The 27,114-nt window shown below is 35.9% G+C and overlaps 1 protein-coding gene across 1 annotated transcript in view; it reads left to right on the forward strand.

Moving 5' to 3' along the window:
* Positions 1-3,150: 3,150 nt before the first annotated feature.
* The window catches only part of niban2b (niban apoptosis regulator 2b), a 37,037-nt gene continuing 13,073 nt past the window's right edge, over positions 3,151-27,114 (forward strand). Inside the window, exons 1-5 of the mRNA XM_073839938.1 lie at positions 3,151-3,503; positions 15,868-15,998; positions 16,417-16,545; positions 17,316-17,421; positions 18,800-18,967. Of these exons, the coding sequence (XP_073696039.1) occupies positions 3,449-3,503; positions 15,868-15,998; positions 16,417-16,545; positions 17,316-17,421; positions 18,800-18,967 (589 nt within the window). The 5' untranslated portion in view covers positions 3,151-3,448. The remainder of the gene's footprint in view (positions 3,504-15,867; positions 15,999-16,416; positions 16,546-17,315; positions 17,422-18,799; positions 18,968-27,114) is intronic.

A 27,114-nucleotide genomic window follows, 5' to 3' on the forward strand; every position in this document is an offset into this window, starting at 1 on the left:
TAAGAAAAATAATAATACTGGGTTCCTTTTTCATAGTTTATTTATTTATTTTTGTACATTACACACATTTTCATTGTATCTCTTAGTATCAAGCTCTGTATGGTTGTGAGAAATTAGATTTATCCCAGTGATTTATTCCGGAAGATTTTGTGCTTAAAGAGAAAAAAAATATCTTATTGTAACAAAACTGTTATTTTGAATAAACTATTTATTTTTACAGATTTTTTGTGTTTGGTTGTTTTTGCTAAAGAGTAAAGGCAAATGCAAAAAAATAAATAAATAAAATAAAAATCTGTAATAAATAAATAATTTATTCAAATACTACCTTTGTTAGAATAAATACAATTATATTGGACGCTTTATTCATAGTTTATTTTTTTTTGTACATTACACACATTTTCATTGTATCTCTTAAAATCAAGCTCTGTATGGTAGTGAGAAATTTGATTTATCCCAGTGATTTCATTCTTGTGAATGTTTCAGAAGATTTTGTGCTTTACTTTAAGAAAAAAAAAATGCTTATTGTAACAAAACTGTTATTTTGAATAAACTATTTATTTTTTACAGATTTTTTTGTGTTTGGTTGTTTTTGCTAAAGAGTAAAAGTAAATGCAAAAAAATCAGTAAAATTTTACAGATTATTTTCTTTTCCTTATCCTTTTTCCTTTTTTGCTAAACAGTAAAAGTAAATGCAAAACCATCCTAATTAGCAAAAAAAAAAAAGTAAAAATAAACAGTTCATTCAAAATAACAGTTTTGTTAGAGTAAGTTAAATTATATTGGATGCTTTATTCATAGTTTTATTTATTTGTGTATTTTTGCACATTGCACACATTTTTATTGTATCTCTTAAAGGGGTCATCGGATGCCCATTTTCCACAAGTTCATATGATTCTTTATGAAAAGTCTATAATATACTTTGGTTAAAAATTCTCAATAGTAATGTGAAAAAAAAAACAGCATTTTACCTTGTCAAAAGCAGCTCTGCAAAAACTCAGTTTATTTTAAGACATGGCCCCTTTAAATGCCACCGAGCTCTGCTCGCCCCGCCCCTCTCTGGGATTACGAGACATACACTGCGTCCGAAATCGCATACTTCCCTACTATATAGAATGCAAAAAACAGTATGTGAGGCGAGTAGTATGTCCGAATTCATAGGTTGCGTCCGAAATCGCATACTACTTAAGTAGGTACTACATTTAAATTCAAACGTACTACCCAACCGTTAAAACAGTACGTTCTATATAGTATGAATGTGAGTAGTATGAATGGAATTCGGACATACTACATCCGCCAAATTGATGTTGTCACTTGTCTTGCGTCATCACAACAGCGCGAAAATGTACACTTGAAAAGAGCCGCGTCTCCATAGATACATATAAGTAGATGCCTCAATAGTGACTGTTTCTATGGGCCGTTTATACGTAAGCCGTCCGCCATTTCACTGCAGTCAACTTGACGTCATTCACCCATAGATCTATGTAACTGACTATGGTAAATCACTGAATATTCGAAATGCCACAGTCCTGCACAGCCGTTGGCAAACCTACTATATGGTGAATGATGTCAAGTGGACCGTTCCTCATCTACGTGCTTGGAGCGGCCCGATGAGGCATCTACGTATATATCTATGCGCGTCTCCACTTTCCGCCATTTTTCGAATATGACGCCTCCTCCCGCGGAGCCTCATGGGATAGGAAAGTGTCCATGGTATGCCTACTACAGAATTCTGGCGGAAGCAGTAGGTCATCCGGGTACTTCTCGCCTACTGAATTTCGAATACTATGAATTCGGACATACTACTCGCCTCGCGTACTGCTTTTCACGTACTATATAGTAGGGTAGTATGCGATTTCGGACGCAGCCATAGTATTCGAAATACAGTAGGCGAGAAGTACCCGGATGACTGCTTCCGCCCGAATTCTGCAGTATGCATACCATGGACACTTCAGGCTCCAGGACAGGAGTCGTCATATTCGAAAATTGGCGGAAAGTGGAGACGCAGTGGATGAGGTACGTCCGAATTCCATTCATACTACCCATATTCATACTATATAGAATGTACATTTTTAACGGTCGGGAAGTACGTTCAAATTTAAATGTAGTACCTACTGAAGCAGTATGCGATTTCAGACGCAGCAATAATTGTTTACTTCAGCCATTTAGCTGCATTTAGTGGCGAAACTTGGCAACAAGCATATTATTAAGAAAGGCCATTTACGAAGATGCATAAAAAAATCTTCATAGTCACTTCTGCTGTGGGTGAAGCTGCATCAGGAACGATTTGCAGGAACACAGAGGCATATGATATGCAGACCGAGATCGCGCTTTCCTTTTAAACGCGAAAGTAAAGTTTTCAATTGCATCTTCAGTAAATGATAACTGCTGTGTTCATTATTACATCCAACAACAGAACACTTCAATCGCTCAATTAGAGTCTTCCTCTGCACCTGAGTCCACACTGACAATGATGATCTTATTCGGACTGTTTCAGCTCGGTGAAGGCGGGTCTAAGGTAAAACACTCATGTCAATCAATTGTGTTTCGTCACAATGACAAGAAGGGGATATTACTTTTAAAGATAAAAAAAAAATACCACTGGGTGGATTTTTATCATTGTAAGGTGGTTGTGTACACAAACTACCAACACACATTAATGTTCAAACAACATGGAAAAGTTAGTTTTGCATCCGATGACCCCTTTAAGATTAATTTGACTCATCCAAGTGAGTCGATTCTTTTGAATGTTTCGGAAGATTTTGTGCTTTAATCAAGAAAAAAGACAATAACAATGAACTTAATAATTAGGACGTCATTATACCAACTTTTTGTCTATAGCCTAGTATAATAGACATTTGCCCTCATTTATTAAATTCGTTGATGACTCATTCATTGCATGGGGCGTCTTCGTTTATTCCTATTTGTGCTATTTGTCACCTTTACTCATACTATAGTCAGTCTTTGAAGTTAGAATTAAAAGCCCTTTCAAAAGTGAACAACATGAATCAGTAACGTTACATGTAGAGTTGATGGGAATGATTCGTTCAAATATTTGTTCGAGGCACAGCCCCGCCTCTAATTGGAGGTGAATTCAGAATCCTGTAACCCCGCCTTCAGCACGCTCATGTGTCTCAAGAAATGTGTGTTTTGACGCAGAAACCGAGCTCAGGACTGCTTCACGCGGGACTAAAGAATCATAAACCAAAAGTAATGGAAAACTGAGACTTTGATAATTCAGCGCGGTGCCTGTCAACTCTAACGTTGCATGTAACTCCAGCCACTCTTCCTGCGTTTAAACTACTTGGGTAAAAAAGAGGGGCGGAGCCGCTAAAATCAACTTCAGTTCATATCTTATCATAAGAAACCAGCGCCCTGCTGCTGCTACACAGCTGCTCCTCTGAGACGAAGTTGACCGATCCAGCCAAATTTGCCAACTAACAGCGGCGCGATGGGGGATTTGATCTCAACTCATCTGGATGAAGGCAAACGGGAGGTTATAACAGGTAAGCGCTCTGATGGACGTGTCTACTAACCGCGATGCTTCACTAGACGTGATAGATAATCAGTTTTGGTATGCAAAATATGGTGTTGCGAAAGGGTTGCAATGCAGTTAAGGCCAGTGCTGGGGTTTATGGTGAAAGGGTTTACATTCCCCCCCAAAAAAATAAACGTGGGATAATAAACTTTGTGCTGTTCCCGTGCTTTGCTGCGACGTGGCACAGTGTTTCCTGTTACTTTTTAGAAGTTTTAAATTACACACTGCAGAAATAATAATACTATGAGAAGTAAGTAAAAAAAATTGAGAGAACGTTAAACTTGTATGCTTCTCCATTAGGATGTAGAAGATAATGTGAGCTGAACAACCAATTTATGTATCTTATCTTAAGTAAATGTTGACAAAAAATAATGCAGTGTAAATAAATTAGTATGGGTGGCTAGGTGACCTGCATCTCTTCAAAACTTTGTGGTCAGGTGTGGTTTGGGTGGAACAGGATTGAGGAAAGGCCGAGAACTTCACTTTATAGTTTTTGCCGTTAGAATTGAATTTAAAGAGCAACATTTACCCTAGGCGTATAAACATAGCGAGTACAAACAAACCATTTATCTGACTTAAATGATAAATATGAATATTACATAAGTCATAAAGGCATCAAATACAAATGTAGTTGTATAAAATGCAATACGGTCAGGATAGATTGAGATGTAACCATGAGCTGTTGGGAATGTTGCTTTAATGTTTGGTATTTCAGAGCTAACTTCAGCTGTTTTGTTGTTGTTGTTTCATTTTTCCATTTCATTTTTGTAACATTAATTTCTAAAACAGTAAATACAAATATTTGACAGCTACTGGTGTATATGTGTATATATATATATATATATGACCCTGGACCACAAAACTAGTCTTAAGTAGCAATAGCCAAAAATACATTGTATGGGTCAAATTATCGATTTTTCTTTTATGCCAAAAATTGTTAGGAAACTAAGATCATATTCCATGAAGATATTTTGTATTTTTCCCCCACTTTGACTTAATTTGCATTGCTAAGAACTTTATTTGGACAATTTTCAAAAGCGATTTTCTCAATACTTTTTTTTTTTTTTTTTGCACTTTATAATCCTTTATTTGTCATTTTAGTCTGCAAAAAATCTGGAGTGTCACTCAGAAAGCTTATAATTTTGAAACCTTGTAAGAATAATGTAAATGCTTTATTGAAAGATTATTGTTAAATTCAAACTGAGATTGCTTTGAGAAGTGCAAGAGAGAACTTTCTATCCTCTTAGCTTTTGCACATTTTAAGAGAAAGCACATATCAGATATGGAATCTCAGGAATGCATGCAGAGCCGAACAGCAGTAAGGAGGCTGTCTGGATGATCTGTCATACTCAGCATTTAGATAACCTTTGTTCAGGAGGTCATGTATGCATCACTCTCATAGTCATAAGTTAATTAATAGTGGGTGTGACTGACTTCATTTTTAAGGTTCTGTGAAAATGCATGGGAATGTAGTAGAATCATCCTAGAGTCAGTGTATGTAATCATCTTGTCAGACATTATGAAACATCTTCAGTAGGCTTTTGTTTAATGTTGTCTGTATAACCTCACCTTTCTCTTGTCAGTAAAAAGGGAGTCCCCCAATATGAAAAGTGTCCAAGTTGGAAAGCCACACTTTTTTTCCCTATTGTCTTCATGTAGTCTAGAATGAATGAAGTCATCTTCTCAAAATAGTGGGTGGGGAATAAAATGACCTCAGCACTTCCTGTCTCAAATCTGCTTTTCTTTGAGTTTACAATGTTTGACAGATTTAGTGGCTGCAAATGTTTATTTTACATTGTATTTAATTGAATTACATTGTATTTTATTGGGTTTTTATGTTTGTTTAACCATGTTTTTGGGTCAAATCTTCCATGGTGAGGAGATTGAGATGTTTGAGTCCGTTTGGGAAGTAAATGACACCCCCACACCACTATTTTGAGTGGCTGAGGAAATGCTTTAATGGAATGTTCATGGAAGGGTGTTTCTTGGGAAGTCGCAGAACACTAATAGAGCGGAAATTTTCTGAACACAATATGTTTGTTATAGAGCTTCATAATGAGGTCATAGTGCACAACCCATTCAACTTCCTATAGTGTGTGTGTGTGTGTGTAGCCCCTGTTACATTGCTAATGCTAACTCATCGTCTTCTCAAGCGAACAATTCTTAGTCATCCACAGAGCTGACTGGAATTTAGAGCTACACGATTCTGAATAAAATGAGAACCACAGTTTTTTTTGCTCAGAATAAAGATCACGATTCTGGAGAACTTTTTTTTATTTTAAAGATTTACCCCTGAACATAAGGTTATCAAACAACAGTAAAATAGCAGTGAAATAAGACAAAATAAACTTTGCTTTAAATTTAAAGAAATGTAATACAAAGGTATTATGTCAGAGTAAAGCGATTTAAAGATTCTTAGCTAGAAACACTAGCCTATCAACATTTTATGGCTGTCACCATCCACTCTGTGGGATGCCCAAGTTGACTCCATTTTACAAATAAATCCTAATCTAACCATGACAAACTATATATCATTGGAAAGGTCTAAGGCTCCTAAATAGATATTTGACATTTTTAGTGTTACAAATTATGGAGGAAAATAATTTATGACAAGAGTTTCATAGATTAATTTATGACAAGAGTGCACCTCAAAAATCTACTTCATAACTGGAGTTCTGACCTTTTACTCAGACAGACTTTCTTGTTGCCTTTTTTCCCTATTACACATTAGAAATAAGAAATGATATATCAGATGAAAACTTAAAATTTCAAAATTCATCCTTTGGAATGCCATTTTAAAATCAGACATTGAATTAACATGGAAACTGTACATCAAAATCATATTACTAAATGTTCTTGTCCATGAATTATAAAGATTTAAGATTCAATTCAATTCAAGGGGTTAATGGATCGTCATGCTCATGTATGGTTCCATTGCTCTGCCGGTCCATAAATCTGGCACGATCAAAGTACTCTTTCAGTATTCAAAGTGCTAATAGAGACAGAATTTTCCAAGCATGATATAGAGCTATCTACACAACTTATAGCCCACATACTAATAACAGCCTAGATATTTTATGTAGCTTAATTTGCGCGCATTGGGGAGTCGCTCTCTAAACGCGGGGTATTAAAATTGCTTTTGAAAGCGCGTCCGGGTTTTACTTTTGGTTTCGTTTTAACGATCCCGCGAAACTCTCGGCAGCGCTGAGCGTGGATTTTACAATACAAGACATTACTTTAAAAAAAACATTTGAAAGTGGGTGGACACCAACGGGATTTTGAAAAGCGTGTCCCCAGTGGAACTCTGCCGCTGAGTTATCATCTGATGTGAATGAATGCCGCGTTGTACAGTACATATACAGAGGCGTCATGAATTGCATCTGACAGAATGTGCGCTGAAGATGACGTTTAAATGGTTATGTAATGTTGGAGAGAACGGCGAACCTGTCACTGCATCAGCTCACAGCAGACTGTGCAGTAATTAGGCTAGCAAAAGTTTTGTAAAATATAAATAAAATATAATTGGCTGAATCGTATAAATGCCGGATTAAGATTGTGAGGGGGGTCGAATCGAGATCGCGATCTTTTAACGATTAATTGTGCAGCTCTACTGGAATTTAGGCAAAAATTGAAGCGAGTCTGGAGTTAGTCTGAAATATCATCTAGCTGGAATAGCAGTGTCACTGTGGGAAAACAAGAAGCAAAGATTTGTTGTAAGGCCTCTGCTTATTCTTCAGAATTAGATTTTCGCTCAAGGCTTTACTTGACTCTTATCATCAGCCAGTGTCATTTTAAATGGAAATTTTCCATGATGAACATCAGGCTTGCTCAATGTTGGACTCAGCACCAATGAGGCTCTCAGGACAATTAAAACAAATGATGAGCACAGCATGTTTATAAATCACATCCCAGCATGGTTCACTTACTGGAGCAACAGGTCATCAAAAAACAAGTATATCAAGCGTATATATTTTTTGTTTCTCCACTTTGTCCCAAGGCAACTGAAAGGGATGGTTCAACCTAAAATAAAAATTTTATGTTTATCTGCTTAACCCCAGGGCATCCAAGATGTAGGTGACTTCGTTTCTTCAGTAGAACATAAACAAAGATTTTTAACTCAAACCATTGCAACCTGTCATATAAGTCATATAATGGCAGTCGATGGTTAACAAATCTTGAAGAGTAAAAAAACATACACAGACGAAACCAAATGAAACCCTGTGGCTCGTGATGATACATTAAGACACACAACGATCGGTCTGAGCAGATTTGGTAACCATTGACTGCCATTATATGACTGACAGACTGCATTAACTGCAGATTTGAATTAAACTTTGATTGTGTTCTATTAAAGAAACAAAATCACCTCCATCTTGGATGCCCTGGGGGTAAGCAGATAAACATCACATTTTCATTTTTGGGTGAACTATCCTTTTAACAATTTCTAAATTCCCCCTTGTCAGATTTTATATGCGCTGTTATTTATCCCTGACAGTATTTACATAAACTTCAGGAATTTATAAGCTCACTTCTTGATTAATACTTATAATTAAACAATATAATTTATCTAAACTGTTTGTGCTGTCAAACTCAAATTCAAAACCCATTTGTTAGAAATGTTAATGGAATGTTTATAAACTAGACGAGGAGCTCATGTTGAAATAATTGATGACAGACATTGAATTATTAAAAATTTAATGCACCCAAGATGGTAATTTGGCCACGAAGCAGGGTGTGCATTAAAATTTCAATAATCCAGCAGTCTACAGTCATCTATTCCAAATATGCCAAAGCAAATGTAATGTTGAGTGAAATTATACATTTTCAATCAAAGTTTTAGGGTCAGTAAGATATTTTTTGGAATTAAAGTAATACTTTTATCTAACAAGAATGCATTAAATTGACAAAAAGTGATTTTATTTCAAATAAATGCTGTTCTATTTCTCATTTATTTATTTTAATTCATGTATTAATTCATTTATTTTTACTTTAAGTGTATTAACAATATTTCTTAAGTAAGATATTTCTTAAGTGCAAAATCATTAGAATAATAACTGAAAGACCACGTGACATTGAAGACTGCAACAATGGCTGCTGAAAAATAAAATATATTAATACATTAAAATATATTAATAAAAAAACAGTAATTTTCAATTTTTAACAACTATTTTCTGACACAAATCTAAATTTATCAAATTTTTGGTAGGGCCAGTGGAACTGTTGGTCAAGTAAAAAAAAATGTTTCTTCTGATTAAGGTACAGCCTAAGCTGCCTTTACTATTTCAGAAGTGTTAATTGAAGATCTCATCTGGATATGCAACTATAATTCTGTCAGCATTACTTAATGCAGTGCTATTATAGAAAATTACCCTTGGCATTTCAGTCAACCAATCAAAATCAAGAATACAGGTATTATACCCAATGATCCATGATCATACTCTTCTTGAAAGAATCAAACAGGACCATGATCCAAGTGTTTTGGGATTTCCTGCTGTGAGCTCAACTAGATAAGCCTGAATGAGACATGCTTGCTGTGTTTGTATGACTAACAAAAGAAAGAGTCTTAGTCCTTACAAAGACGTTTCTGATTGCACTCTTTAAGTGTAATCGAGTTGCTCTGTGATTATAGTTTGTTTCATTGGGTAATGAAGTGTTGGAGTTTGGAGTCTCTCTTTGAAGTGGCTGCTGTTCGGTAATGCTAACTTGATTTTTTCTGGAGCTTGTAATGAAATTAAAAAGGAACAAGGAGTGGCACCAAGTATCACATGAGACTCATTCAGTGAGTGACTCATAAACAAACAGCACACACACATATACACAAACGCTCTCAGTTTTAGAGATTCACATGAACAGGCCCTCTATCTTGTGGTTTCTTTTAGACCCGGGGCCTAGTTCATAACCATTGTTTTCATTAAACCACTTAAAGAAATGACCTCTCTTAGACCTCTTTTTTTTTCCACTGTAAAAGGATTTTTGAATATATAGTCATGTGCACGCATCATATAGCAGAGTATGTGCTGCAAGTTTCTCATGGTCATGGACAATTTCCAGGCCTGAAGTGATTCGTTGATCATGTTAACTTTTGGAGCATATTTGTTGTCAGTACCAGGATCTGAACTCCCAGATTTCCCAGCTTTCACTTCATCCGCTCTGACATGGACACATTCCAAAGAAACTTCCTTTTCCTTTCCCCCCCCCCGAAGGCCATCTGCCCCCTGTGTGGTCGCCATGATGGTATTGTAATTATCCTCACTAGTGGAACCTCTCTTTAAGTGTCTGTGTCCCAACCTCCACATTACCAATGCAGAGCTTGGCCAGATTTTATTCCCAACCATCAGCTTCATGCACATTGCTGAGATGTTTGTTTTAGTGTCGAAATCAGTAACTGAGAAAAGCAAGCTTCGTTCGTTGGATTTTGGAGGAGATAGGGATTGTGAAATTGTGTCAGGAATGATGTGGCATTGCAGCAGAGCATTGGAACTTGGCCTAAGGATGTTGGCTTAAGATTGATGCCTGATTAGTGTGCAAACAATGTTGCAGGAACAAATGCCCAGCCCTTACAGTCAGCTTAGTTCCCACCATCAATGTTTGTATGTGTAAAATAGCTAATCCACACTACCTATAATCCTGAAACAGGCAGTGTCTTTAATAATCACAATAAGTTGCTGTCATTTCAAAAATGAGAATTGTGCTAAAGCTTTTGTTTCGAATCAAAGTTTGGAAGCTAAAATATAATATAGACTATTATAGTCGTAAATACTATAACAGACTATTATAGTATTTATTAAAACATTTTAAATTAACCGTTTTTTTCATGTTTCATTTTAATTTCTGTTTAATTTTTAGTAGGACTGGGCGATTCTTTCGATTTTTTTCGATTAATTCGAATTTACGTTTTAAGACGATTTAATTTATTAAATCGAGGTATCGCGATTTTTTTTTTTTAACTAAAAATATTAGATACATACATATATGTATTCAGAACGGAAAACAAATAACGCGTTCTGGCAAAATAACGCGAGTCACTAAGGGGACATGATTAGCTGCTTGCAAGCAAGTTAGCCTGTTACATTACAGTACAATTTCACTTATCACATAAACAGAGTAGAGAGATGATTGAAGACAATGGCGAATTATTTGCATATCAGGGCTCTAGAGTGCGACCTAATTTCTCAATGGTGCCACTAAAAAGAATCTTAGGTCGCACCGGTGTGACCAGCCGTTCAAGGGCAAAAAAAAAAAAACTACTACGTGCGACTATGAAAAAATATTTAGGAGCACCGTGTGTGACTGACCCGACCAGCATATTTGTATTTGCGCTGAGTGGAGCTTCAAAGGTTTCAATGTGTTTTGCACGTTGACTAATGTATCTCAAGTGTAGAGAGAGTGTAAATAAGAGACTGAATGGGCAGTAGCTTCGTTTATTATAATAGAGCTTTGTGAGATTGCGAACTAAGATAAGTGACAGCTTTTAATCATTTTTAAGGGAGTTTGTAAACGAGATATTGGTTTATTACAACAGTTAAATAAACAAGAAGTTATTATTAAGTGACTTACATTGTCTGACTATAACGCTATTGCCTGATTTTGCTCTATTTCGTCGTCAAAAGTAGTCTGAAACAAGTCACATTTGAGCCGCTGCGCATCTCCACTCAAACACAGCGGTGTTTTGTTTATGAATGAACGTGCATTTTTAAACTAATCTAGGGAAATGATTCAATTTCCCATTCATAAAGACTCGCTTGCTTTATTCCTGAATGAACCATCCGTTCGAACGAATCAAATGAATATGATTCAGTAATTAAATCAGTGTCTTACCACCACCTGCTGGCAGATCGTTTCAGTTATTTAAATCATTTAATATTTCTGCGTTCAAAATTGTATATTTTTGTATACGATATAAGTGCAAGAGAAAAGCATGGAAATATATATTTTCGTCCCATCTCATATTTATTTGTCTTACAAACATTTACTGTGTCTGGTATGATAAGAATGGGGTCTGGTGGAAAGCGATCACTGATGCAGTTGCATTGTATATTGCAAAATATATGGTGCCCATATATATTGTGGAAAAGCTGGGGTTTCTTTACATGCTAAAAGTAGTAGGGGGGAAAAATCGATTTAAATCGTTTTTTTTTTTTTTTTTTTGTGAAAAAATCGGGGATTTTATTTTTAGGCCATATCGCCCAGCCCTAATTTTTAGTAATTTTACTTTAATTTTTTATAGTAATTTTAGTTTTTTTATCTAATTTAATTTAAGGTAGTTTACCAGGGAAAATGTAAAATTTTTAAATGTAAGTGAACGTTTACATGAAATATTTGTATTTTATTTATTTCGTCTTTATTTCAATTAACAGCAACATTACTCTTAGTTCGAAGAGTAGTTAGCTTCCAGAAGGACAAGTTCCTGATAATTTACTCAACCCCATGTTAGCCAAGAAGTTCATGGCTGTCTTTCTTTAAGGAAAGAATTTAAGGTTTTTGTGGAAAACATTCCAGGATTTTTCTCAATATAGTTTCCTTCAATGGGAGCCAATGGGATGAAGGTCCAAACTGCAGTTTCAGCGCAGCTGTAAAAGGCTTTACACGATCCCAGCTTAGGAATAACGGTCTTACCTAGCAAAACGATTGGACATTTTCTGAGAAAAATGCAAATTTAAATATTTTCCAACCACAAATGCTTGTCTTGCATTAGTTTGACCTCACGCGTTACGTAATCATGCTCATGTGACGTAGACGGAAGTACCGACCCAGTGTTTACAAACTGAACATTCAAAGAAAGTCAACAGCCCTTTTCAAAAAAGGTAAAAAAAACAATATTTTATGTTGGAGGAGAAAATGAGGTTCAGTTTTGTTCACCCTACCCAACCCTACCAATTGTTTTAACCGAAGTACACAGACAAAGAACTAACCACCCCTCACTTTTCTAACATGATAACGTAATGCGTGAAGAGATCCAGTGCAAGACGAGCATTTATGGTTAAAGTATATATTCTACCAGTCAAAAGTTTGGACACACTTCCCCATCAAAGAGAATATGGAAGTGTGTCCAAACTTTTGATTGGTAGTGTACATCTTTTCGCTATATCATTTCACTAGATATGACCCTTATTCCTTAGATGGGATTGGTGTAGAGTGCTTTGAAGCTGCATTGAAACTGTAGTTTGGACCTTCAAGCCCATGGCCACCATTGAAGTCTGTAATATGGAGAAAATTCCAGGAATGTTTTCCTCAAAAAACTTAATTTCTTGTCGACTAAAGAAAGAAAAACATGAACATCTTGGATGACATGGGGGTGAGTAAATTATTAGGAAATTTTCATTCTGGAAGTGAACTAATCCTGCAACACTGCAGAAGGTTCAATTCACTTTCCATAGCTTTCTTGGCACGTGAAATCATCACGTATTTCCCATCGCCTCTAATATAGTACTTTTTAAAACAATGCAGATGGTCAGGGTGACCTCATTCTCAGCCTCCTTGCCTCCTTTTTCACATCCCCCTCTGTTAAGTACTGCCTGCACAACTGCCTAATGGCTTTAGCAGTTTATTTAATTACATATTCTGGCTTTATAGGGCAAATATGATGGATTGAGTGTTGGTCAGGAGAAATCATAAGCAGAGCTCCAAAGACTTTTAATTTCTTCAGTGTAGAGTGTACACATGTAGAGAGGGAACATTTTAGGGTGTTCCTGTGTGCATTTGACTTGGCAGACTGAAGTATGTAAATGCTATGCGTCAGGTCTGTTTATAATTTGCTTTGATGGAAACTTTGATGTTAATGACCTTGTTGAACTTGAGCATCTAGCAGTATGGATCTGATTTGTTTGAGTCTCTGTTTGTGGGAATTTTAAATTTTATCGGTCAAAATCATATACAACCTTGGAATATCCCGTACTGTTATCCAATTCTATATTTATTTTCGGAGCTAATGTGCAGGTGATTTCACTGACGTTTCTTAAGACTAATCACAATGGACATTCAAAGGCAATTCGATAACTAAGTTTAACATTTAATGTCTTTCTTTGTACCATCACTAAGTGCTTTATTTTCTATGCCCCTCTCTAATTTAATGGCATCTTCGCATTGTAAGCAAATGGAAAGGAATGTTGTTGTTTTTTTTGTTCCCCTTCCCTCAGTCTTTCCAAGAGACTGAATGCCTCCAAAGTTTTACAACACGCCCTACATAGTCATTTGGAAAACATCCCGCTATAAAGCAGTCAATAATGGAGCTGCCTTTGTACTTGTGCCAACTGCAGTGTTGATCTGCTGTTACATGCATGTGAAGGACAAAGCAGTGAAGCTCAAACACTGTAATCTCCTCTTCTGATCAGATACATGGAGCTCAGTGTGAATTGCTGTTAATGTTTAATGTCTATTGATTCATTGTACCGTAACTATCTGTTGTAAACCTGCAGTGGCCTGCAATATGTAAAATCTTAATGGGACTGCTTTCCATATAAATATTTATATTGCTGTGTTTGCTTAACTTTTTTTTTTATCAGTGTTATTGTTGTTGTTATTATTATATAAAATATTACATTTTAAAGTTGTTCAGCTATAGCATTACACTTACTATGGAAACTTACCAGGCAAGCATGACATGACTTGGAAGGATATATGAGTGTTTCAAAGAAATTATGTCATGCTAATATATTTTACAATGATTTTGATCTAATTTGGTATATTTTATACATGCTCACATTTATTTGTGTATATGTGTGTGTATGTGTATGTGTATGTGTATGTGAATATTAGGTCTAACTTGCCTGTAATACAATACTGCATATATACAGTCAAGCCCAAAATTATTCATACCCTTGGCAAATTCTGACTTAAAGTTACTTTTATTCAACCAGCAAGTTTTTTTTTTTTTTGACCGGAAATAACACAGGCTTCTCATAAAAGATAATAAGATGATGTACAAGAGGCATCATTGTGGAAAAAGATATTACTCCTTTTATTTACATTTGAACAAAAAGTGACATGTCCAAAATTATTCATACCCTTCTCAATAATCAATAGAATAGCCTTTTTTTCTATTACAGCAATCAAACGCTTCCTATAATTGCTGACTAGCTTTTTGCATGTCTCCACTGGTGTTTTTGGCCATTCATCTTTAGCAATGAGCTCCAACTCTTTCCGGTTGGAGGGTCTTCTTGCCATCACCCTGATCTTCAGCTCCCTCCACAGACTCTCAGTTGGATTTAAGTCAGAACTCTGGCTGGGCCACTGCAAAACGTTAAATGTTTTGTATGCTAACCATTTCTTCACCACTTTTGCTGTGTGTATTGGGTCATTGTTGTGCTGAAATGTCCACTGGTGCCCAAGGCCAAGTTTCTCTGCAGACTGCCTGATGTTGTTGTTGTTGTTGTTGGGAATTTTGATGTATTGCTCATTTTTCATGTTGCTGTGATTCTGTTCCCTGGTCCACTGGCTAAAAAACCCCTCAAAACATTAGTTTCCCACCACCATGTTTGACAGTGGGGATGGTGTTCTTAAGGTTGAAGGCTTCTTATTTTTTACGCCAAATGAAGGCTACATCATTGTAACCAAACAATTACATTTTTGTTTCATCTGACCATAAAACAAAAGACCAGAAGTCTTCTTTGTCCAGACAAGCATTGCAAAGGCCAAGCGGGCTTTTGTGTGCCTTATCTGGAGAAGTGGCATCCTCCTTGGTCTCCAGCGGTGTGCAGTGTCTGTATACTGTCTGCCTTGAGATGTTGCCACCAGCAGAGCCCAGATTCATCCTTGGATTCTTATTTTTTTTCCTCTCACTATCCTCCTGGCCAGCACAGGTGCCGACCACATCCTCTGAGATTTTTCACAGTGCGAAACACTGTAATGAATAATACTTTTCACTGTAGCCACGGGAACTTAAAAACATTTAAATATGGTCTTCTAGCCCTTTCCTGCGGCTTCCACAATGTGCAGCTGCAGGTCCTCAGTGAGCACAAACCAACAGCAGAGAGCTTCTGTTTTTCACCTGTTGAGTTGATTAAAACAGCTGTTCCCAATGAATCAGGGTAATTAGGATGCTTTAGAACAGCTTGGACTATTTGGAATGGTATAGAACTTTGGACTTTCCCATGGACTGTGACAGTTTGCAAAGGGTATGAATAATTTTGGACATGCCACTTTTTGTTGAAATGTAAATAAAAAAATAAAAAAATCCCACAATGATGCCTCTTGTACATGGTCTTATTATCTTTTGGGAGAAGCCTGTGTCATCTTTACCGGTCAAAAAAACTTAAACTATCATCTAGTTGTTTGAGTTCTGTGTATATTCATTAATTGTGGGTGTGGGGTTTTTTTTTTTTTTTTTTTCTTAGCACGGACAGGGGAGCTGATGGGAGAGTTTGGTCGGCTATATGAACAGCAGTATGCAGTCGCTCTCTTTAACAAGATGCGCTATGACATTGAGGGTGGAGGAGGTCCTCAGAATCAGCTCCTGCACAGGAAGGTAAAGCCATTTTCTATTCCTCTTTTTCAGCTCTGTTTGTCTTTTTTAAAGGTGCAAGTGAAACATTAGATCAGGGTTATTTCTAATAGGACTGATGGTCTGTGGTTCAAACAGCAGATTGGAATTGGGGATAATTGCTGTGTTTGAACGCATAGATTTGTTTATTTGGAATATGTAGTATTATCACAGTATGACGCTTTAAAGATGAGCACTTTGTACACTTCATTCATCCATGGGGTGTGTGTCTGTAGACTGACACACTGGGTGGGCAAAGTAAATACAAATTAAGTACTTCCAGTCTCTAGATAATGTATAATTAGGTGCTGGGTCCTTACTGAAAATAGGGACAACTGTCTCTTTCTCTTTCTGCCTAAACCAGATGTTATTTGAACCACGCTTCAATTTTTGTGTTTCTTAGGTGCCTCTTAAGAATAAGTCCATCTTCTCAGGGGCTTTGTTCCAGTATCTAGAAGAGAACAAAAAATGGAGGAATCGTTTTCTCTTTATTCCTGACTCCTACAACATCAACTATTATGAAAACAAACAGGTAATGAGTGTAATAAAATAAATTGCTCTTCAGTAGTAATGGACTAATACATCAGCCAAGCTAATCTTTTAGTCTTGAACTTTTTGGCCAACTTAAAAAAAATAAATTGGCTGATAATCTTACATCCCAAAGGCACTATTAACTGTTTTATAAATCCAGAAGTTAAAAATATATATTTATATATAACATAAATTATATATCTTTTCAAAATATATACTGTATATGTGTCTTTATATATATACATAATCCCCCGGTTTCATAGACAAGGCTTAAGCCTAGTCCTAGACTAAAATGTAAGTCTGAGCTGTTTCAACTGAAATAAACTTGCACTGACTGATCTTAAAATATATCAGTGCCTTTGTTTTGACTCAAGATGTACACCAGTAATGTTTTTTTTTCTAAGCACATTTATAAAAATTACTAAAATGTCCTAATTGAACTATTGCTTAATCATGGCTTAGTCTAAGTCCTGTCTGTGAAACCGGGCCAATATGTATAAAGTACACACACGTGTATTATATAAACAATTTTTTTTTTTTTGGATGCGATTAATCAATGGCCAGAGACAATTATTTTAATATGTTCCTTGAGGTTTACTTATAATGTTATAAGGTTTTTGCACAAAAAAAAAACAAATAAATATGTGCAAAGATTATTATTTTCAACCTCTTATATGCCAAAAGATCAAGGCAATTTTGATTTCTCGTGTCATTCATTTATTTGAAATAAAACTACTTGCTTTATACTTTATCTGTTTCTGTTTAATTTAGGCCCATGATAGAGGGCTGCATCCTAAAGGCACCATTAACTGTGCTGGCTACAGGGTCCTGACCTCTATGGAGGAATATCTTGAGCTCCTTAACACCAGCCTACCAGGTCAGTCTAAAGGAGTGAGAGGAAAATAAAAAAGAATGATGGGAAAACCTCAGGGAGTAAGGGAGTTCTTAAGGAATTTTCCTAAAGGAAAGTTAAGCTCTGTAAAACTATGCAAAAGTTACCAGCTTACAGGTTTTACTAGGATCATGTCATCATGACCAAGAAGTTGAAAGATTAGATAACTGCACAGTTAAGGTTAGTAAGCGATTCTGTCACACAAGACTCATGTGAATATGTACACTACCAGTCAAAATGTTTTTTAAAGAAGTCTCTTCTGCTCACCAAGCCTACATTTATTTGATCCAAAGTACAGCAAAACAGTAAAATTTTGACATACTATTTAAAATACCTGTTTTCTATTTGAATATATTTAAAAGTGTCATTTCAAAGCTGAATTTTAAGCATCATTACTCTAGTCTCACGATCCTTCAGAAATCATTCTAATATTCTGATTTGCTGCTCAGAAAACGTATTATTTTTATTATGTTGAAAACTACTGAGTCAAATTTTTTTTTTAGGTTTCTTTGATGAATAGAAGTTCAGAAGAACAGCATTTATCTGAAATATAATCTTTTGTAACATTATAAATGTCTTTATCATCACTTTTGATCAATTTAAAGCATCCTTGCTAAATAAAAGTATACATTTCTAAAAAAAAAAAAAAAATATATATATATATATATATATATACTGACATGTTAAAGCTTTTTATTTCAGATAAATGCTAATCCTTCTATTCATCAAAAACCTTGAAAAATGTACTCAACTGTTTTAAATATTGATAATAGTAATAGAAAAAAATGTTTCTTGAACAGAAAATTAGCATATTATAAATGTGACACTGAAGAGTGGAGTAATGTTGAAAATGCTGAAAATTTAGCTTTGATCACAGAAATAATTACATTTTAAAATATATTCAAACAGACAAAAGTTATTTTAAATAGTAAAAACAGTTTGAAATTATGAAATGAACATTTTGAAGTTTTCTTTGTACTTTGGACCAAATAAATGCAGGCTTGGTGAGCAGAGGAGACTTTAAAAATCGTAAAAATCTTGCTGTTCAGAAACTTTTGTCTGGTAGTGTATAATTTTTAAGTCATGTGGTTATAAAAAAATGTAAACCATGTGTATTTATTAGCTGGCCCTGTGACCTTGACTAAAAACCTACGACAAAAAAAAAAACAATATTGTATTGACCTTGCAGCCTTTTTTATTTGAATAAATGTAGAGTTGAGCCAGAGTCTAGATAAGAAATGATGAAATGGAGTGTAAAATGGGCTGTGGTCTTTGCATGTTGTGCAGCTTTAGTCATGATGACTGTGATCTTCTCATATGGCCACTTAATAGAATATTGACTCATGCAACATACTTTTTGCAGGTGTAAAAGCTAAAGTTGGCAGTTCTCCATTCCTGAAATGTGCGACGCAGTTTCCCCTCATTCTCTGGCATCCTTATGCTCGTCACTACTATTTCTGTGTGGTGACGGAAAAAGAGCAGCAAAAGTGGAACGCTGTCTTTCAAGACTGCGTCAGGCACACTAACAATGGTGAGTCTTAACCCTGTTCTTAAAAACAGCTTTGCTAGTGTGCACATTCTCCTCTGTCACTTCAACACCAGACACATATTTAAGGCATGACTCATTACTTCAGGTAATCGGCTTTCATTACGGTTATTGTTTGTGAGGATAAGCCGCTTTCAGACTTGCTAGATTAACTGATGTGTTATTTTCATAAATCAGCTCTTTTAGACATCACATTATCAAAAAGGAAACTCGAGCGGAACGCTTGGCATGGTCCATGGTATTCATTTGGCCTGTTTGATAATAGAAAGAATTTTACAGCTCAAGGCTGTAAAAAGAGTCAGATGAGATCATAGAGAAAGCTTGAGATGGGCTGTTATTCGTTCTCTGTGTGTGAGCTTGAAGACCGTTAATTCTGTAGAGCTTTATATAATTAGCAGAAATTATAGTATTTCACTATAAATGTCACTTTCTGTGTTATGTTTGTGCAAATTAGATAAAATGTGATTTGAGCAGACCTTTTATTTGTTGCATACTTCTAGCCAGTGTCAATTCCCAGACTGGACATGCATGTATTGCGCAAAAATCTCGGTTGTGTTTCTTGACGTTATGCTTGAATTTAAATTTACAAATAGTCACGTATTTGCTCGTGTAAATATAGTTACACCATGCCTAGGGTTATCAGAAAGTTCATTGTTACTGTGAGAGTGTCGCTCTTTCACAGTGATGTCACTGTTAGATTACTTGATATGCTGTTTGTCAGGCCCCTTAAACAAGAGTATACCTGTCTATTGAATCATATGTTGCAAATTATTGTGGTTATGTCACCTGCTTGGTGGGCCCTTCATATGGTTTTGTTTAATACTATTCACTGTTGAAAATGGCACTGTGATTACTAGATATTTTAAAGTGATAGTGACAGAGAGCAGTCTTATAACAGACAACATGAGGGTAACACCGTGTTACACTAAAATAATGCAATAAGCATTAACTAAATACCTGAAAATGTAACTTAAAACACTGTAACGTACAATTGAGGTCAAAAGTTTACATCCCCCTTTCATAATCTGCAAAATATTATTTTACCAAAGTAAGAGGGATCATACAAAATGCATGTTATTGTTTATTTAGTACTATGTTTCACATCAAAGATGTTTACATATAGTCCACAAGAGAAAATAATAGTTGAATTTATGAAAATGACCCCACTTCAAAGTTTACATATGCTGGATTCATTTTGTTGTTACCTAAATGGTTCACATCTGTGTTTTTTGTTTAGTGATAGTTGTTCATGAGTCCCTTGTTTGTTCTGAAGAGTTAAACTGCCTGCTGTTCTTCAGAAAAATCCTTCAGGTACCACAAATTCTTTGATTTTCCAGCATTTCTGTGTATTTTAAGATATGTCTGTGATACTTTATTCAACGTTGCAAAAAAATGTAGAAACCTTAAGCTCAACGCATTTTAAATGTATTTTATTTTTAAGGCAATGTTTTAAAATAATTGTGTTCTTGTATAAATTATTATAGTTTTACAGTATTTCTTGCTATTTATTTAATCAAACTCTGGTAATGGTATCGAATTTGGATCGGTCATGCATCACCGATATCCGATCCATTCAAAAAGCTTGGATCGGCGTCGATACCGATCCAGAGTATCGGATCGATGAAACCCTACTAAATAAACAATAACATGCATTTTGTATGATCTGTCTTATTTTGGTAAAATAATTAACAGTTTGCAGATTCTGAAAGGGGGATGTGACCTCAACTGTACATTACTCAGACATTGTCACACAGGAACTTCTAGGAATGTAATTTTGCCAATTTTACAGTAACTTATATGGTAGTTCATAGTTGTTATGATAGTTTTTACTTCCACAAACCCTAAATATAATGTGATTGTTAAACCATTTAGAGTTTATTTCTAGAATTATAGTTTGCTGGTTTTTAATGTAGCATTTTTATAGTCTCTCTGTAAAAAGTAAACATTTTTGTAGGTGTTGGATGTGAGGTTCTCTATGTCTCATAGACATCTTATGATGGCTTCTATGGCTGCTAGAGCTGTTTTCTCTCCGCTGTAGTCCAGATTCCAGAGTGGTCACAGCTGGGGCTGTTAACCCATAATTCAGTTTGGACGGGAGGCTGCCGAGAGGGAATGCACACTTGCGGCGAGGGCAGTAATGTCCCCTGGGGTAATAAAGCGCCCATCTAAAAGCGCGTGTGTGTGTGTGTTAGACTTAGCCAAATCCCTGCTGCGTGTAGTATGCTCTGAATGCAAGCACATCTGCAGAGCCCTTTTTCCCAAATAAGGGATGGTTCAATTCTGGTTAAGTTCTTTGCTATTCATTAGTCTGTTTAAGATGTTCCCTGACATATTTGAAAATGTGTTCAATTGTCATTTTCTATTCTCGCTGTTTAGGTTATCTGTTAGCAGAGACTGTGTGCTTCTAGAGAGGTGACTGAAAATTTTGACAATGTAACAACGAGGCACTTGTTTTTGTTCTCTGTTCATCACAGACACTAATAGGAGTGGATAAGTGGTTTTCCTTCGTTAGATTTTAATGAAGCATGCTGTAAACCGTAGTGCTTAATTTCTGGAATGTATCTAAACGCTGTGCTCAAACAGTTCAGTAACTATTGATTGCCTTTAACAGCAGAACAAACACTCTTTGTAGTGTTATGTAACTAGAGTCTGATTCATCAGTTGAAAATATGTTCTTTCTGTGAGTTTGTACCTGGTCACAATGGCAGGTTAAGACAAACCCTGCAAGAGGAGTGTAGGTCTGAGTGATTCATAATAGGGTGTTATTTATAATTTGACCACTGATATAATTGCCCTTCCCTTTTACCTGTCAAAATAACACGTTCATTATGTTAGTGCTGTAATTAAGTTAAGTAATGAGTCACTATAATGTGAGCCTGTGAATTGCAACATTTCCTGAAACACTGAGCATTGCCGCTGTTGAATCAGTTTTGCCACACCAAAAATAATCTTATTTAATGCGAGTTCTGTATGTGAGTTTGCAGTTCAAATTTAATTTGACAAGATGATGACAAGAAATATATTTTTATTAAGTTGTTTGATTCACAACTTACAATTAAATGACTCTTATGAACCAGTTATTTTTAGTAAATCAGAAACATAAAAACTGTAGTCTGATTCATGGACAAATGACTCTTATGAGCCGGTTCTTTTAATGAGTCATTAACAAGCATTCTCAAACTTAAAAGTTATTGGTTCAATTTGACAAATCCTCTGAATGAACGAACTTACTGAACTTTTAGTGATTTCTGTTGCAAAGCAAAGCAAGTTTTGGGTACTTAATTGGGTACTGTGAAATTATTCGTCACAACATCTGCTGAGAATTAAAGCATCTAAACTGAAAACATGAGCCGGGCACATGTCTTCGCTATGGTTGTGGGTGAGCATTGTGTCAGAACTGTGTTGGTTCAAATTGCACTTCTCCATAAAGAGCTAAATGGGATGTGTAACTTAATATGTTAAATTGCTTATAACAGCTCATCTGTGTCCTACAAAGTGTCAGGACAGTAGGATCCAGGAACAAGCAGTGATCCAATAGGATGGTGTTATTGTGTGAATGGTTGCCCAGAGGAGTGAACCCAAGCATGCTTGAACAGAGTTAGATCGGGGCTGGATCCTGACAAGTCAAGGCATGTTTTTGGAAGTGCTTCATTTACATGTACAATGTTTAAGACCACTTAATCATAGTGCTGTTGGAGCAACCCATGCATCTCTACTAGGGATGCACCGAAATGAAAATTCTTAGCTGAAGCGGAGCAAAATTAAACACTGGGCCGAAGGCCGATTACCGAACACGGTTTTTCGTAGTTTATTGCCCCAGGTATTTTGCCCTTTTTTTTCACCACTGCATAAATTGAATAGCCAAAATGTGCTTTTTACAATTTTGTCTTGCTTTTCAAAAAAAAAAAAAAATAAATCAATTACAAAACAACAATTTTAAAATATTTACTTAACACTGAACATTTTAACATTCTAGTAGACATTATAGTCTACTTCATACATTGTAGACTAATTTAACTTAAAAATAAGTTAGACAAATAATATTCTTTGGCCATTTTTTAAAGGGATAGTTCACCCAAAATGAAAATTTGATGTTTATCTGCTTACCCACAGGGCATCCAAGATTCAGGTGACTTTGTTTCTTCAGTAGAACACAAATGAATATTTTTAACTCAAACCATTGCAGTCTGTTAGTCTTATAATGGCAGTAAATGGGCAACAAACCTTTTGAAAGTAAAAAAAAAACATGCACAGACAAATCCAAATTAAACCCTGTGGCTTGTGACGATACATTGATGTCCTAAGACACGAAACTATCGTTTTTTGCGAGAAACTGAGCAGTATTTATTTTTTTACCTTTGATACACAGCAATATCCAACTGTCCTGAACGCGCGCTTAGCATCTGGCACGTTACCGGTGTACGTGCTTTGGCGTAGTATACGCAAACGTCGGAAGGGGAAATCGGTGAAAAGTCAACAGTCCCAGATGAGTTTGCGCAAGCAAACGTAATCTTTTAGCTTTTAATCAGTTTGAACAATCAGGATAAGCGCAAGTAATTACCATTTTCAATAGCCGCTATATCCACAATCTCTGTGCGCTGTGTAAACAATGAGTGTCATATACACATGACAGTTGGCTTCCAGCGTTTGTGTATACTACGCCAGAGCACATATTACGCGTGTAACACGCTGGATGCTGAGCTAAGGACAGTCGGACATTGATGTGCCTCAGAAGGTAAAAAATGATATAAATACTGTTCAGTTTTTTGCTCAGACCGATCGTTTTGTGTCTTAAGACCTCAATGTATCGTCACGAGCCGCAGAGTTTAATTTGGATTTGTCTGTGCATGTTTTTTTTTTTACTTTTAAAGGTTTGATGCCCATTCACTGCCGTTATATGACTAACAGACTGCAACGGTTTGAGTTAAAAAATATTAGTTTGTGTTCTACTGAAGAAACAAAGTCACCTACATCTTAGATGCCCTGGGGGTAAGCAGATAAACATCAAATTTTCATTTTTGGGTGAACTATCCCTTTAAGACCCCCTTCTTGAATTAGCCATGTGTTTTTTATTGTACAAATAAATGCAGCCTTGCTAAACAAAGGAGAATGTTATAATAAATATATTAATAAAGCTGTTGTAATGATTGTTATCATTATTTTTGTCTTACTTTTTTGTTTTAGTTTACAGAACAACAGTAAAATTACAATGCTAACATTTATGAATGTTCAGTCATCATACAGTAACCAGCAACAACCACCCCTTTCTCTTGTCCTCGAAGACATGCGATGCAGTTCTAAACAGTCTGTCGCTGTCGGTGCTTGTAATGATTTTTGCGTCTTTCTCTGACAGTTTTAAATGCTTCCACACTGCCGACAGGTTGGTTGCATTAGTGCGTGCCTCTATTTGATCGCGCCACGTCATTGTTGCTGTACATTCGACGCATCCCTAATTTCTACTGTACTGTACTATACTAGATGTTGCTTTAAGTATCCTGGCTTGTTGAGTTATGTTTGCCCGTGTTGTCATGAGCAATCTGTTTGGACTGTTGGCCCAGTAAAGTCTGGAATACAACAGCAATTAATTTAACCATGTTGTCCGTTGTTTTGTTAGTCAGAAGAGCTTTATTGTCAGGTATGTTTACACATATGAGGAATTTGTTTTGGTGACAGAAGCTTCTACAGCACAAACAGAATGACAGTGACAAGACACAGATAGTAAAAAGAATAAGTGAATGGGGAATAACAATATACAAAAATGGACAATAGATGGTTTTGTGTGTACAGGTATGTTATGTACAAATGCAAGGAAGTGTAAATAAGAAGTATAGTGTGTAAAAATAAATAAATGTATAAATAGTATTGTGCATTACACAAGTGTTCATGAGACGGATTGCCTGTGGGAAGAAACTGTTCTTATGTCTAGCCATTCCAATGCTCAGTGCTCTGTAGCGCCGACCAGACGGCAACAGTTCAAAGAGGAAGTGACCTGGATGTGAAGGGTCCATAATGATTTTGCCAGCTCTTTTCCTCACTCTGAATGAGTACAGTTCTTTGATAGTAAGGAAGGGTTGTACCAGTGATTTGCTCAGCAGTCCAGTCTTCTGATGTCAGTTTTGGTAGCTGAGCTGAACTAGACAGTTATATATATAGTGCAAAGGATGAATTCAGTGACTGCAGAGGAGAACTGTATCAGCAGATCCTGTGGCAGGTTGAACTATCTCAGCTGGTGAAAGAAGTTTAGCCTTTGCTGGGCATTTCAAAGGAACCTAAATGAGAAGCCCAAAGCTGCTTGTGGGACAGAGTCATATGCATCCTTAAAGGGATAGTGCACCCAAAAATGAAAATTCTTTCATTAATTACTCACCCTTATGTTGTTTCAAACCCGTAAGACCTTTGTTGATCTTTGGAACACAAATTAATATATTTTTGATGAGATCCGACAGCTAAGGTAGTAAGGGCAGTGGTTCAACTGTAATTTTATGAAGCTACAAGAATCCTTTTTATGTGTAAAGAAAATAGCACTGCTTGATAAATTGCATACAATATCAAATGTGCATCTTGTTAGTAAAGCCAGTTCTGTAATCAGTAGTAAATCTCCATCACGTGTGTGCTTTCAGATAGAGCAGCGTTTACTACACAGAGCTGTAGTTCATTGCTTGCGCAGCTTGTCAGTGAACAATGGTTCTGTGTAGTATACAAAAATAATGACTTTATTCAACAATTGTTTCTTTTCTGCATCAGTCTTTGCTGCACATTCACAATGTGGTGCCAACATTCTGACTTAGAATTATCCCTTTAATTGTGGTGTAACAGTGGTCAAGTATATTACTTTCTCTGGTAGGACATAATGTGCTGTCTGTATTTTTGCAGTTTACGGGAGAGATTTGCTTTAGAATCCCTGAAAATGATAGTATAGTTCACCCAAACATGAAAATTTGCTGAAATCTACTCAGGCCATCCAAGATACAGATGTTTCTTTGTTTCTTCATCAGAACAGATTTGGAGAAAATGCATCATTACAACACTTGCTCACTATTGGGTCCTCTGGACTTCTGCAGTGAATGTGTACCATCAGAATGAGAGCTAAATAAAAACACAACTTATCCACATGATTAAGTCCATCAATGAATGTCTTATGGAGTAAAAACTTTGTGCTTGTAAAAGGGAAATCCATCAAGATGTTTTTAACTTCAAACCATTGCTTCTGACTAAAATATAGGTTCCATAATATTATGGACTTGGATATTTTGTCCAGAAGTGACAGTTTAAAGTCATGACTTAATAATGGGTTTGTTTCTTACAAACTTGCAGATTTTCACTTCTGAAGATGATAATTGAGGGAATGGAGTCGTGTGAATTACCTGTAGGATGTTGTTGTTGTTTGGACTCTTTTGGTTAATAAATGAAGTAATGATAAATTTCTCCAAGTCTGTTACAATGAATACATCTTAGATTGCCTGCGGCTGGATACATCTTCAACAAGTTTTCTTTTTTGAGTGAACTATTCTTTTAATGTCTAAAACAGAGCAAAAACACTTCTGTGCAGGTCACAAGTCTTACTTTGTTGAAAATTCTGTAATTCATGGTCATGAGGTGGCCTACACAAAGTAGCTTGACTATGTCTCAAGGCTCACAGAGCTTTATAATATATATGGTACATGCCAGTCTTGGGAGAATGTTTTATTAGGCTCCTAAACAGGTTTACAGGCATGTTAATGAATTAAGTCCAGGTGGTTTCAAACCTCTCCAATGTCCAGACGCAAAGTTGCTCTTTGAAGGCCTATTGAATGTCATTGTAAAGGCCTTAGATTGACAGCCTGACACAAAAATGCGGAAATAGTCAGAATAATTTAAATTCCTGTACACATAAATATGAGTATTTATCTACAGTTACATGATGACTCAAAGGGATAAAAATGTAAAACCTCAAAGCTTAAACTCAGCCTAGTGTTATAAAACCGAAGTCTCATGTTGAGCAAGGTGTTTTTCAGCTCATTGGTGTCATAGGGTTATTAGGGCATGGTGTTTAAAGAGGATTTCTTTTTCTTCACCAAAGATCCTCATTTTTCTCACATTGTACTTTGATCATCTGACTTGAGATCAGTTGTTTTTACGGTGACCGAGCAGGA

The sequence above is a fragment of the Garra rufa genome, chromosome 5, assembly GCF_049309525.1.
Source record: "Garra rufa chromosome 5, GarRuf1.0, whole genome shotgun sequence".
Lineage (NCBI taxonomy): Eukaryota > Metazoa > Chordata > Actinopteri > Cypriniformes > Cyprinidae > Garra > Garra rufa.